At 47.7% G+C, this 14,207-nt stretch overlaps 1 protein-coding gene across 1 annotated transcript in view; it reads left to right on the top strand.

Annotated features, from left to right (window-relative positions):
* The window catches only part of KIAA1671 (KIAA1671 ortholog), a 142,783-nt gene that overhangs the window by 14,388 nt on the left and 114,188 nt on the right, over positions 1 to 14,207 (top strand). Inside the window, exon 4 of the mRNA XM_008584322.1 lies at positions 3,363 to 3,497. Within this exon, the coding sequence (XP_008582544.1) occupies positions 3,363 to 3,497 (135 nt within the window). The remainder of the gene's footprint in view (positions 1 to 3,362; positions 3,498 to 14,207) is intronic.

Genomic DNA, 14,207 nt, shown 5'->3' on the forward strand with positions numbered 1-14,207 from the left:
AGCGCTGCCGCGCTTCCCAAGCGGCGCACTGTAGCAGTGCGCCACCGGGCCGGCCCCTGTATTTTAGTTTTTAAAAGAGAGATTTCACAAGGCTTCCAAAATACTTAAAGGTACAGAATAAAATTTCCCCCAATACCTCTCCCCTGCCATCCTCATGTTCCTCCCCATCCGGTAATCACTCTTCTTCTTTTTTGGTCCAAATTCTTTTAGGGTTTCTTTCTGAAAACACAAGCAAATGTGAATACATATTCTTATTTTTGCCTCCACTTTCTATAGAAGAGAGCATTTCCTATATGTGGTGGAAACTTTGGCTGCACACACACAGGGAATCCTAAAAGCTTTAATGTCGGGCTTCACCCTAGACCAATTAGGTCAGAATTTCTGGGGTGGGGCTGCCTTTGTTATTTTTGAAAGCTCTCCAGGGAATCCTTGGGTTGAGGATCTCTGTTGAATCCACAGGTTTTCCACCAGCCTTTTTTTCATATAATGCATCTTAGAGAGTTTTGGGATTCGGCCCACAGAGAGTGTCCTTGTTGTTTTGATTGTGGAATTCTTGTTTAACCTTCCTCTGTTTATGGTATTTACGATCTTTTGCTGTGATGACCCATGCACAGACATCATATTGTACGCCCTGCAGCTATATCCGTGGGTTCAGGCTGGCGATTGCCTAGCCGAGGGTGAATGTGGCTGTGATTTTGCAGGGTCATGCCAGTGTGCCCCGCAGCAGTGCTCTGTCTGTTTATATCCTCAGCAGCTGTGTGCTTGAGGCCCAGTTCCCCTCAGTCTTCCCCAGCCTATCAGACTTCTGGATTTCATTCATGAGTGCCCCTCACCTCAGCGAGGATTAGTTTGCTTTCTCCTGTTCTGTGTGACGGGGGCATCTTGTTAGGTTGTGAGGACATTTGTGTTTCTTTCCTGTAACCCACTTGCTTGTGTTCTCCTTGCTTTTTGTTGTGAATTTGGTCCTTTTCTCATTGATTTCTTAAAGTTCTTTATTAGGAGATGAACGCTTTGCACTTGTATGATTTGATTTTTCCATGGAAACAGTCCTGGACTGCAAATTGGGCAGACCTGGGATTAAACCCTAGCTTATGCGACTCTGAGCACCTCTCCGGACTTCCCTGAGCCTCAGTTTCCTCATCTGTGGGATGGGGATCCTGCCTGCTGCATGGACTTGTTGGAGATTTATCACGAGACAATGTATGGTCAAGCCTCAGACCCAGGCCCTGGTGTGCGGAAGTTTGAGGAAATCAGAGGAGGCACTTCAGGGATACGTCTAGCCCTCCATTCATTTGGTACATTTAATAAGTGTACTGAACCCATGTGGGCCCTGTTCTAGGTGCTGGGCTGCTGGGAGGCCCCTAGACGTGACCCAGCCCACCATGTCAGGCAGTGTATCGGGATTCTAATTTCTCTACATCCTTACCCACACTTCTTATTGTCTGTGTTTTTGATTATAGCCATCCTGGTAGGTGGGGTGTGAGGTGTAGTATTTCATTGTGGTTTTGATTTGTATCTCCCTCATGCTTGATGATGTTGGACATATTTTCATGTGCTTATTGGCCATTTGTATACCTTCTTTGGAGTAATGCCTATTCAGATCCTTTGTCCATTTTTTAATTGGGTCGTTTGTCTTTATTATTGAGTTCCCGTTGTTTATGTTTTGTGGGTACAAGTGCCTTATTGAACATATGATTTGCAAAAATTTTCTCCTACTCCGTGGGTTGTCTTTTCACTTTCTTAATGTGCCTTTTAAAGCACAAGAGTTTCTGGTTTTGAAAAGGTCTATTTTATCTATTTTCTTTTGTTGCTTATCCTTTTGGTGTCTTAACTAAGAAACTGCTGCCTAATCTGAGGTCGTGAAGATTTACACTTATATTTTCTTCTAAGAGTTTTCTAGGTTTAGCTCTTACATTTAGATCTTTGATCTGTTTTGAGTTGATTTTGGTATAGGATGTGAGGTTTGCAGCGTGTGTTGAAGGAAGAGTCTCAGCTTTGTTGATGGGGTGGAGAAGAGAATGGAGGTCAACTCAAGGACGTTGGCCTGCCCAGCTGGGGGATGGGCATAGCTGGAGAGGAGCAATTTTGGAGAGGAGGGTTGGAGAGACCGGCTTTGAGCATGTGCATCTGAGATGAGTGTGAGCTGCCAAGTGGGAATGTTGAATGGGCAGTGGGATCCACTTGTCTGGAGTCCCAGCTGAGAGACAGAATGGGGAATCATCTCGGTGTAGGTAGGGTTTATTTAAAGCCATGTTTTGGGGGCATGAAGGACATCTCAGAGGGGATGACATAGCAGAAGAGAAGGTTCTGTGGCTGGCCCAGGACATGTGGGGAAGCTGAAAAGGAACAGCCAGGGAGGTAGGAGGAAAACCAGTGGGTTTCTCTCCCAAGGGATCAAGAAAAGAGGCTGTGAGGGAAGGGATCAAGAATCCAGCATTGTTCTTCCTGATGCTCTGTGCTCTTAAGCAGATGCCTCCTCTCTCTGGGCCTTCCTTTCTTTGTATGGGGAGAGGGTGAGGCATGCAAAAAACAAATTCTGGAGTCCTGTATTTACTGACCTGTGAATTTTTCCTCTATATATAACTGAGTGGAAAAAATGGCAGGATTCAGATGAGATGTACTAGGGGTACCTTCCTATTCATGCACCATTTTCTCTATATAACTGTGTGTGTGTGTGTGTGTGTGTGTGTGTGTGTGTGTGTGTGTGTGTGTGTGTTTGGATGCATGGAGAGATGTTTAAATGGAGAGATGTTTAAAATAAGGCCACCAAGAATTACCCCTGTCAGTAATGAGGCTGCCTAACATTGATGGAGGGCAGTCCACATGCCAGGTGTGGCAGATACCACCGTGAGTGAAGCCAACTGCCCAAAACTTGTGCATGTCTGCCCCCTGGTGGCTGTACTGTGTCGTCCGCTTTCCTTGTGCCGTTCCTTACTTGGATCTCCCACGCACCCTAGAAGCTGGGTGCTGTTATTACTGTTCCTTTCCCAGATGATTGAGGCTCCTGGTGGCTGTACTGTGTCGTCCGCTTTCCTTGTGCCGTTCCTTACTTGGCTCTCCCACGCACCCTAGAAGCTGGGTGCTGTTATTACTGTTCCTTTCCCAGATGATTGAGGCTCAGATAGATTAATGCACTCACCTCAGGTCACACAGTTATTAAATGGCTGAGTCTAGACCACTTGAACCCAGACCCCAAACCTGCTGCGTCCACCTGTTACCTCCTGTCATTAAGTTAGGGGGATTTCTGGCAGTTTTTCTTCTTTGCCCTTTTTGGTTCAGAATGGACTCTCTCAGTGTGACATATTTTTCCTATAAATGGGAAAGACCCTGGTAAAGTCCTTTTCTTGTGTCCTGTGTCTCAGGTGCCACCGCGGGACCTGGAGAAGGAGGGTGCCCTCCAGGATAATGAAAAACTGCTCCGGCAGGTGTCCCCTGTGGCTTTGGGCCCCCGGAGGAGCCACAGCTTCTGCAAGGACAAGCGGAGCGGGCACTTTGTGGTAAGTGTCATGAGCATGGCAGAGAGGAACTCACAGGCAATGTTGGTTGTCAGATATGGCTGTGAACGTGGCATGCGGGGAGTCAAGGCTGGTCCAGGCCTGAGGGGGTCAAGCGTGGGCAAGCCACTGCCAAAAATCTGGTGTTGCCTGACTAGCTGTGCTGGTTCATGACGTGAAGGGTGTTTGGTGATTCTGCTGGGGAAGTCTTCCCTCCTCTTGGGTTTCCAGCTCAATGGAATGGCTGGAGAGGTAGCCCCAGCTGCCTGGCATAGAGCTGTTAAGAGAACATGTGCTGGGGTTTGAAAGTCATGGGTTCAAATCCCAGCTCCGTCTCCTCTCAGTCTCTTTGAGATTTTGAGCAATTTACTTAATTTCTCTGCACTTCAGTTTGTTCACCCGGAAAACAGTATATTGACCCCTGTTTCTTCAGCTTTGTTGCAAGGATGGAGTAAGATTGTGTGTAGGACCCAGCATGCTCGGGTAATGCGCTTGGTAACTGGCAGCTGTGATGATAACAGGAGACAGTGGGAAGCTGGTTCTGGAGCCAGATTGCCCAAGTTCAGATTGTAGATCTACATACATTCATGTGTGCCCTTGGATAGGCCTCTGGCCTCAGTTTCCTCATCTGTAAAATGGGGATGGTAATAATAGTATCTGCTTCACAGGGCTGATGTGGGGCTCAGATGATATCATGCATGAAGTGCTTAGCCTGGTCCCAACACACAGCAAACACTTAGTAAGTGTTATCGTTACTTTATTATCGTGTACGTTTTCGAGTCTCCATTTAGCTGTTGCTTCGCTCTGACTCCTTGTGCCAGTACTTCCTGTCTTGCAACCTGTTTCCTCACTTGTGGAAGGAGGTGGATAAGTGGTGAGCAAGGCCCTGGGGAAGNGTGTGTGTGTGTGTGTGTGTGTGTGTGTGTGTGTGTGTGTGTGTGTGTGTGTGTGTGTGTTTGGATGCATGGAGAGATGTTTAAATGGAGAGATGTTTAAAATAAGGCCACCAAGAATTACCCCTGTCAGTAATGAGGCTGCCTAACATTGATGGAGGGCAGTCCACATGCCAGGTGTGGCAGATACCACCGTGAGTGAAGCCAACTGCCCAAAACTTGTGCATGTCTGCCCCTGGTGGCTGTACTGTGTCGTCCGCTTTCCTTGTGCCGTTCCTTACTTGGATCTCCCACGCACCCTAGAAGCTGGGTGCTGTTATTACTGTTCCTTTCCCAGATGATTGAGGCTCAGATAGATTAATGCACTCACCTCAGGTCACACAGTTATTAAATGGCTGAGTCTAGACCACTTGAACCCAGACCCCAAACCTGCTGCGTCCACCTGTTACCTCCTGTCATTAAGTTAGGGGGATTTCTGGCAGTTTTTCTTCTTTGCCCTTTTTGGTTCAGAATGGACTCTCTCAGTGTGACATATTTTTCCTATAAATGGGAAAGACCCTGGTAAAGTCCTTTTCTTGTGTCCTGTGTCTCAGGTGCCACCGCGGGACCTGGAGAAGGAGGGTGCCCTCCAGGATAATGAAAAACTGCTCCGGCAGGTGTCCCCTGTGGCTTTGGGCCCCCGGAGGAGCCACAGCTTCTGCAAGGACAAGCGGAGCGGGCACTTTGTGGTAAGTGTCATGAGCATGGCAGAGAGGAACTCACAGGCAATGTTGGTTGTCAGATATGGCTGTGAACGTGGCATGCGGGGAGTCAAGGCTGGTCCAGGCCTGAGGGGGTCAAGCGTGGGCAAGCCACTGCCAAAAATCTGGTGTTGCCTGACTAGCTGTGCTGGTTCATGACGTGAAGGGTGTTTGGTGATTCTGCTGGGGAAGTCTTCCCTCCTCTTGGGTTTCCAGCTCAATGGAATGGCTGGAGAGGTAGCCCCAGCTGCCTGGCATAGAGCTGTTAAGAGAACATGTGCTGGGGTTTGAAAGTCATGGGTTCAAATCCCAGCTCCGTCTCCTCTCAGTCTCTTTGAGATTTTGAGCAATTTACTTAATTTCTCTGCACTTCAGTTTGTTCACCCGGAAAACAGTATATTGACCCCTGTTTCTTCAGCTTTGTTGCAAGGATGGAGTAAGATTGTGTGTAGGACCCAGCATGCTCGGGTAATGCGCTTGGTAACTGGCAGCTGTGATGATAACAGGAGACAGTGGGAAGCTGGTTCTGGAGCCAGATTGCCCAAGTTCAGATTGTAGATCTACATACATTCATGTGTGCCCTTGGATAGGCCTCTGGCCTCAGTTTCCTCATCTGTAAAATGGGGATGGTAATAATAGTATCTGCTTCACAGGGCTGATGTGGGGCTCAGATGATATCATGCATGAAGTGCTTAGCCTGGTCCCAACACACAGCAAACACTTAGTAAGTGTTATCGTTACTTTATTATCGTGTACGTTTTCGAGTCTCCATTTAGCTGTTGCTTCGCTCTGACTCCTTGTGCCAGTACTTCCTGTCTTGCAACCTGTTTCCTCACTTGTGGAAGGAGGTGGATAAGTGGTGAGCAAGGCCCTGGGGAAGCTGTCTCCTCTGGGAGCCTCAGTGTACCCAGGTGAGTTCCAGGGCCTCGCCACCTCCAATGATTTTCTGTGATTTTCTTTCTTTTTTTTTGACTTCAGTTCCATGATATTTGGAGATCTGCTAGTTTTACACTTGCTCAGGAAGTCTCTTCTGGGTCTCCTTTCCCAGATGGGGGCATCTAAGATAGGCAGCTCTTTAACAAGGCAATGCTAGTGCTGCTCACGAGGGCCTTTTTGATTGCACAGCTCCACGTGTTTCAGCGAGACTTGGGCCTGGTCTCATGAGTTAGAGACACAGGATCACACATTTAAATCCCACGTCCATCCTTTCCAGCTTTATGGCCATGGGCAAAAAACTTCACTTGCCTGAACCTCGATTTCCTCTTCTGTAAAATGGGGGTGAAGAAGATGCTCTGTCAGGGTTTGTGCTAGGACCTGATGGAGAACAGCCACAACAGAGTAAAAGAGCCTGACTGAAGGGCTGAGGCGATCCCGGCCAGGCTTCTGCTGAGCAGCCCTGGGAAGTCTCCTCACGGGCCCAGATCCCAGCCACAGACTCACACACATTTGAAACCTGCCGGATTGTTTTGCTAAACATTCTCTTCCACTGATTTCTCTCTCACCCTTTTCTCCATTCCCTCTCAGGTGGCACCGACTCAGCTTATCTGATTGTACTTGAACTTTTGTGTGTGTGTGAAGATAAAGGTTATAGGCAGCAGAGCATTTAAAACCTGTCTCTTTGTAGTCTCTGCTTGCTGGCATCCTCCCTGGCCACCCAGCTCCTCTTCTTTCACTCTCTGTCATTGAGGAGCCTTTGTTCTTGAAGTCCTTGGGCAGCTTGCCTTGGCTCCCTCCTTCTGGCCTCTGAGGCCCCTGTCCTGCCGCTGCCTGCTTGATTTCCTCCTCTCCGGAGGTGGGTGAGTGGAGGGACTTAGCCCACACCCAGTAGGGCTGGGGCCTCAGACCTCATTTCCATGCTTTCAGGCCTCACGCCTGCAATTCTGGGGAGTGACCACAAGGGGTAGGTGGTGTTCAGCTCACTTCCTGGTGGCTCCAACAGCCCAACTAGGAGGGACCTTAGCATTGGGCTCGGGAAGCTGAAAAAGTGGGTTTGAATTCCAGCACTTCCACTGTGTGACCTTGGGCAAGTGACTTGATGGATCTCATTGAGCCTCGACTCTTCTTCTATAAGATGAGGATGGTCCTATCTGACCTCAAGAGTAGTTTTGTGAGCAGTAAATGAAATGACCCAACACAGTAAATGCTCAGTTAATGCCTCAGCTACAGTGGTGGCTTTTCCTTCTTTCTTTGCTTCCTCCTTTCCTTATCCTTTCCTTCTCTTCCACGTTTTCTTTCCTACCTCCTACTTCTCCTCCTCCCCTTTCTCCCTCCTCTCCTCTCCCTTTTTTTCTCACCTATCCAACTCTCTCTTTAGAAATGGGGAAACTGAGGCCCAGAGAGAGGACCTGGATTAGCCAGGGTGACCCACCAGATGGGGACTGGGGTTCGAGCACCTGCTGGCTGCCCCTTCTCTCTGCCTGCATTTTGTACCTGGTGAGGTGGAGAAGGGGATTCCTGATAGATGTTGTCTGCTGTTATTCCTGTCGCTGCTGCAGTTAATGACTCTGTGCTGTTGCGTTCCCATTTATGTCCAGGTCCATCTCCATTTTTTGAGCCTGTGCCTCAGGCTTTGTCAATCCCCACTCCAGTTCCATCTTAGAGAGCGTGAATCCAATTTTGCAGAGAAGAAGGTGGCTCAGAGGGGTTAAGCAACTTGCCCAAGGCCACACAGCACCTGGGAGCTGTGATGGAAACCATGCCTGTCTCACTTCCAGTATTGGACCTGGGCCCTTCCTGCCATGGGACTGGGCTTTTGGCCTGCCGCCAGCCCCCGCAGCCCTGCTCACCCCTTGGGCCTGCAGAGCTCCATGTATTAGCTTCATGAGGAAACAAGATACCCCCGAGCGCTGGGACACCTCCTGGGGCTGAGAATGTGATATTTGTTCAGCCGGGGGTTGGCTGCCAGCTGTTCTGGTGCTGCCACCCTCCGCAGGGTGCCTGGGACCTGCCAGGGCTGCTGCCAAGCTGGTTTGCATAGCCCCACCCACAGCTGGCTGAAGCACAGGCTGGTCAGGGCCTGAGCAAGCGGTCAGGCCAGCCTGGCCCTGCCACTTGCTGGAGGCCATGAGCAAGTGTGTTGACCCCTCGGGGCCTCTCTTCCTCCTCCGTAAAATGGGGAATAATAGGAATAACAGTGCCTAGTGCTTATAGTGCTTACACTGGTGTAGCTACAATTATTATCCCCACTGTACAGATGGAGAAACTGAGGCTCAGAGCCATTAAGTACCTGTCCCAAGTTCTGGTTCTAGAGTCTGTACTGTTAACCCTCTGTCGCACTGCTACCTATGCTACCTCGGAGTGTGGAAGGAGGATGGAAGTGAAAGGAGGTGATGCTTATAAAGCACTTAGCACAGTGCTGGCACAGAGCGACGGCTTGGTAACTATTAGCCTCTGTTATTGCATGATTAATTGTTATTTGTCAGGTTTTTCCCTATGTTCTCTTGAAGAGCTGATAGGTAAGGAAAGTGTCTCCAGTTTTTGAAGTTTTTCTGTAGTTGAGGAAACTGAGGCCCGATGAAGGGAAATGTCCAAGGTTCTGTGGCAGCCAGAGGCAGAGCTGGGACTGAAATTCAGTCTTTGTGACTCGCTGGCCGGTGCCCACTGCTCTTCTCTCTCTTCCTTGTTCCTTTCAAGGTCCCCTTAGGACCTCAAGTCCACGTGGCAGGTCCAAGTCCCCTGCTGGTCCTGCTCCCTCCCCTCTTTTTTCCATGAAGTGAGCTTTGTTCCGCACTCTCTAAAGGATCATAAAACACACTGACTCAGTTGTGGACCATGACCTTGGGCCACAGATCACCCCAGAGGCCCCTTCTGTGACCTCAAAGGTGCAAATTCACCAGCTGTTGGGTTCCCTGCTATGGGCACATGGGTGGCCTCTGGTAACCTCTAGAATTTTCTCTCAACTCCCCAAACCCATCGGTCTGCATCTGCTGGCTCATTTAGTCGTGAACTCATTCCCTTTTGGGGCCTACTGTGGACTACACCCTGCATGAGGGGTCCTAGAGATTTTCTCCCTCAGCCTCCTGGAGTTCACAGTCCAGGGGGCTCCTGAAGATGGGTTGGGGGGTTCACTAAGGTGAAAGGAGGGGGAGAGGGAAGGGGACAGGGAACTAGCACGTGTGAAGGTGCATGGGTGGGTGGGCTTGGAGGACAGTGAATAGGCCAGTTTGGTGGAGGGGGAGTGTTTGAGGGGTCCAGTCCTTTTTTGGACAAGTATTTGTCTGTGTGCCAGGTGCTGTGCTGGGCAGTGGACTACAGACCTGAGTAGGACAGAGACAATTAACAAGGCAGATGAGGAACTGCAGTGGGCTCCAACAGCTGCTGTTTCTTGAGCACTTACTATATGCCAGGCACTATGTCATGTGCTTTACTTGCGTTTCCTCATGTAATTTGTTCAGGGTTTAAAGTCTCCCCAGAGGAGACAGAATATGTTTCCATTTGTGGAGGGCTAACAGAGGTGGCGGCACTTGCTTTAAGTCTTGAAGGATGAACAGGTGTTTGGCCAGACAGCTGTTGCCTGGGGAGAAGTGCTTTGTCCCTGTAGAGGGAACAGTTTGGACAAAGGTTTAGAGGCTTGAAACTGTGTTCTATACAGTGGATGTAATCTAGAGTCCAGGAGATGTTCTGGAGTCTCTTTTAAACTTTACTTTGATGGGTCATGCCCGGACACCACCAGTGTGTTTCAGTGCTGAGCTCAGACTTTCCCACATCTCTTGCTGATGAAGCCATGGCCCTTGCTTTTAAAGGTGGCACCATGTTGTCATCATACCACCTTTTTTGTACTCAGCATTTGCGAGGGCAGTCATTTGACGAGTTGAAAGCATCTGGACCTGATGATTTATTGTAATGACTGGAAAATGGTGGGAGGGACATTTGGATTCTGATTACGATAGTAATTCTTGTGAGTGTAATCAACTTGAGATAAGAGGGAATTGTGAGGTAGGACAATCCTTGGTCCTAGTTAGAGATTCCCTTTGAATTTCAGTTGGTTGACTGGGTGTCCAAAGGGGAAGGAAAGATCAAAATGAAAGACCATATAAGAATGGCTAAAAATAACTCATCAAAGATTGTGATTAAAAAAACACATCATGAATAAAGATGTTATGGCATCTTATTTGCGTAGCAGGTGCACTCTCCTTCCCCATAATGCATTGCTTGGCATTCCCACATTTGATGGTGGGTCTCTGCTTATGTCATGTTGAACTGAGTGTGTATCAAGAATGTGGCTCACTGGCTTAACTGAAAGGGCTGGTTCGCTTTGCACAGCAAGATGTCCAGAGATGGGCAGCTGCTGGCCTGGTCAGCATCTCAGAGAGTCTTCTGGGCTTTCCTTCATGCTTCCAAGAAGGCTGCCCCTCCTCCAGGCACCAGCTCCACTTCTAGTCAGGAAGAAGTAGGATGCCAGAAGGGCCATGTCAGCTTAGTCTGCCCTCTAAATCAAGAAAGCAGAAGTTTTTTCCAGAGTGCTCTTCAGTAGACTTTCACTTACATACCATGAGCAAGAACTGGGTCACATGGCCTGTCCTCGCAGCCAGAGCCTGGGAGAGTCAATGTTCAAGTCTTCCAGCCTCTGTCATGGAAGTTGTTCAAGTTGGAAATGGTCGCTGGCCATTCAACGAATAGAATTGTTTATTACACAGTATGAAAGGAAATGTGGGTTGTTGGGTTCTTGACAAGGAAGAACCAAACCAGGATATGGGCCAAGAGAGAAAATTTGCCAAGCGTAAATCTGCTGGGATGTGAGATATAAGCTGGGTACTGGCCTTCAGGGATAGGAGGTCACAAGCCCCTTGCCCTCCAAGGCTCTCTTGTCTGCTGGGGACCAGGGCTCAGAGAAGGGAAGGGAGGCTGAGGTGGAAGAGACAGGCAAGGTGGGAGCTGGCCTAGCAGCCAGAGTGACCCTCTCTGCCTGGGCGGGTCAAGATGTTGTACTGTGTACTGGAGCACGAGTGTGGAGCTCGGTGGGGAAAGACGGGGCAAGTGCCTGGGGCTCTTAGGAGGCCAGGAATCCTCTGACACATGGCTCATTCCGTTTGCTAATTGCTTCTTGCCTTTCACTACTAGGTGGAAAGGGATGGAGAATTAAGCAAGTTATTGCTCAGCTGATGAAAGTTCATTTTCTGGATTGAAACCAGCCAGACAAGAAAGCTTTTCTTTCCTAGGTCTTAAATGCAGTTGACCAGTTGTGCCTGAGATTTGGGGGTATTTTGTATTCATCTTTTTACCCAGTTATCTTTTCACCCATCCATCCGTTTACTCACCCATCCATCCACCTATCCATTCAGCCATCTACCCGCCCACTCATCATCTCTGCATCCATCCATCCACCCGCCCACCTATCCATCTATCCATTTATCTGTCAATCCATGCATCCATTCCATTCATCCATTTTCTAACCAGCTATTATTCATACAAAGTTCTAAGGATATAAAGATGAATAAGTTAGTTTCTATCCTCATATTACTCACAATTATAGACTATAAACAAGTAATTACATAGTCCAAGATGATAAATACTGGTCATTCATTTATTTAGTCACCTCCTTGTGTATTCAGCTGACATTCATCGAGCACCGGCTATGTCCTGTGCTGTTCTTGACCCTCCAGGTACAGCAATGGACAAGACACGTGTGGGTGCTTCCCTCCTGGAGCTCAGACTCTAGTGTGGGGGGACAGACACTAAACAAGTAGTGACACTCAGAAGAGAGATACGTTCAGATATTACCAAGTGCTCTGAAGAAAATAAAACCGAGTGTTGGGAATCAAGAATGGCTGGGGAGAGGTTAGTTGGGGCTGTTAGGTGGTCAGGGAGGGCTTCACTAGAAGTGGCTGAGACATGAAGGAGGAGGATCCAGGCATGTAGGAGAGTCAGAGGGAGAGCATGAGGCAGAGGGAACAGTGAGTGGGTCCAAAGGTCCTGGGACTTGTTTTGTTTAATGATGATGATGATGATGATGATGATGATGTAATCGGGGTGGAGTGGAGAGGGCAACCCTTAGGGTCAGAGTAAGGGGCTTGGTTTATGCCCGTAGGAGGCCCCGAGGAGTCTCGATGATATGCAAGTTCCATAAGAGGTGCGGCTTGGAGCGCCCTCTGGTGGACACTGCAGAGAGGGCGTTGGAGAGGGTTTGCTGGGAGCAGGGAGACCTGTAGGGATTTGCCCCAATCTGGGCAAGACTATTTAAAACAATTTTTTGTTGTTGTTATGGTTAAATATAAATAACATAAAATTTACCACTTTAAACATATTAAGCATACAAATACAGTGTCATTAAGTACATTCACAATGTTGTGCAGCCATAACCACTACCCATTTTCAGAATTTTTTCATCATCACAAGCAGATACTATATAAGCACCAACTCCCCATTGTCCCCTCCTACAAGCTTCTGGTAAGCTCTGTCCTACTTTCTATCTCTGAATCTGCCCGTTCTAGGTATCTCATGTAAATAGAATCATGCAACATGTGGATTTTGTGTCTGGCTTCTTTCTCTTAGCATAATGTCTTCGAGGTTCATCCGTGGTTGTAGCACGTGTCAGCACTTGTTCACCATGTTGTAGCATGGGTCAGAAATATTTCATTCCTTTTTAAGGCTGAATAATATTCCATTGTATGCACATACCACATTTTTTTTTTTTTATCCATTCATCTGTGGATAGTACTTGGGTTATTTCTACCTTTCGGCTACTGTGAGTAATGCTGCTATGAACATTGATGTACAAGTATCTGTTTGAATCTCTGCTTTCAGTTCTTTGAGGTATATATCTAGGAGTGGAATTGCTGGATCATATGCTAATTCTATGTTTAATTTTTTGAGGAACTGCCATACTGTTTTCCACAGCAGCTGCACCATTGTGCATTCTTACCAGCAACTCATGAGGGTTCTAATTTCTCCACATCCTTGCTATACTTGTTACTTTCTGCTTGTTTGTCTTTTTAAATAGCCATCCTAATGGGCGTGAAGTGGGAGCTCATTGTGGTTTTTATTTTCATTTCCATAATGACTAATGATGTCGAGCATGTTTTCTTGTGCAGAGTGACTAGTTGTCAAGTCTATCTTTGGAGAAATGCCTATCCAAGTCTTTTGCCCATTTTTGAATCAGGTTTTTTTTTGTTGTTGAGTTGTAGGAGTATCACATACATATTCTGGATTATTAATCCCTTATCAGATATGTGATTTGCAGTTATTTTCTCCCATTCTGTGGGTTGTCTTTTCACTATCTTAATAGAGTTTTTTGATGCACAAACATTTTTAATTTTGGTGAAGTCCAATTTAAACCATCTACTTTATCTTTTGTTGCCTAGAAAATGGTTTTTTAAATGAAAAGGTAATATGCATACAGAAAAGGGCACATGTCCTAAGCCAGATGGCCTGGGTTTGAATCCAGGCTCTGCTATTTACCAGATATGTGACCTACTGATTAGAAATGCAGTGAGATTTGATGAGTTGATGTGTATAAGGCTGTTAAAACACCTGACTCCTAGTAGGTGCTTTATAAGTGTTTTCTGTTATTGCTATGACTATATACTAGGTATTGAGTTGCTACGTAACAGATACATTGCTAAACACTGTACAAACATTATCCCATTATCCCATTTTATCTTCATAAACCCCTTCATCATCCCCATGCAGCTCATTTTTAAAAAATTTTGTTCAGCAATGATTACTTATCCCATGTAGCTCTTATGAGACCTGCTGAGCCCCATTTCCTGGGACTAAGTGACCTCACTATATCCTGAGGTGCCAAAAAGATGCCCATTTTAGAGATTCTGAACCTGAGGCTCAACTGGCTTGTGGACACAGTGAAGAAACAGCATCGTGGGGGTTGAATCCTGGCCTGTGGACTCGCCCCTTGCAGCTCGGGAGGGGAGGGGCGTCTCTTCCCCAGGTGGAAGTAGAACGGCATTCTGTCTGCCTGGATTCCTTTTTGGCAGTGTCCCCTGGAGCTCCCAGGATTCTGTGGGCTCCCCGGCACCGAGGCTGCAGAGGGCCCCAGCTGGGTGCCCACCTGCCCGCAGGAGACTGATGAATGAATGACAGTGACACCTGCTGGCCTTGCAAAGCCACCCCCCCCCCCCCCCCCC

This window comes from Galeopterus variegatus, unplaced genomic scaffold, assembly GCF_000696425.1.
Source record: "Galeopterus variegatus unplaced genomic scaffold, G_variegatus-3.0.2 Scaffold3223, whole genome shotgun sequence".
NCBI lineage: Eukaryota > Metazoa > Chordata > Mammalia > Dermoptera > Cynocephalidae > Galeopterus > Galeopterus variegatus.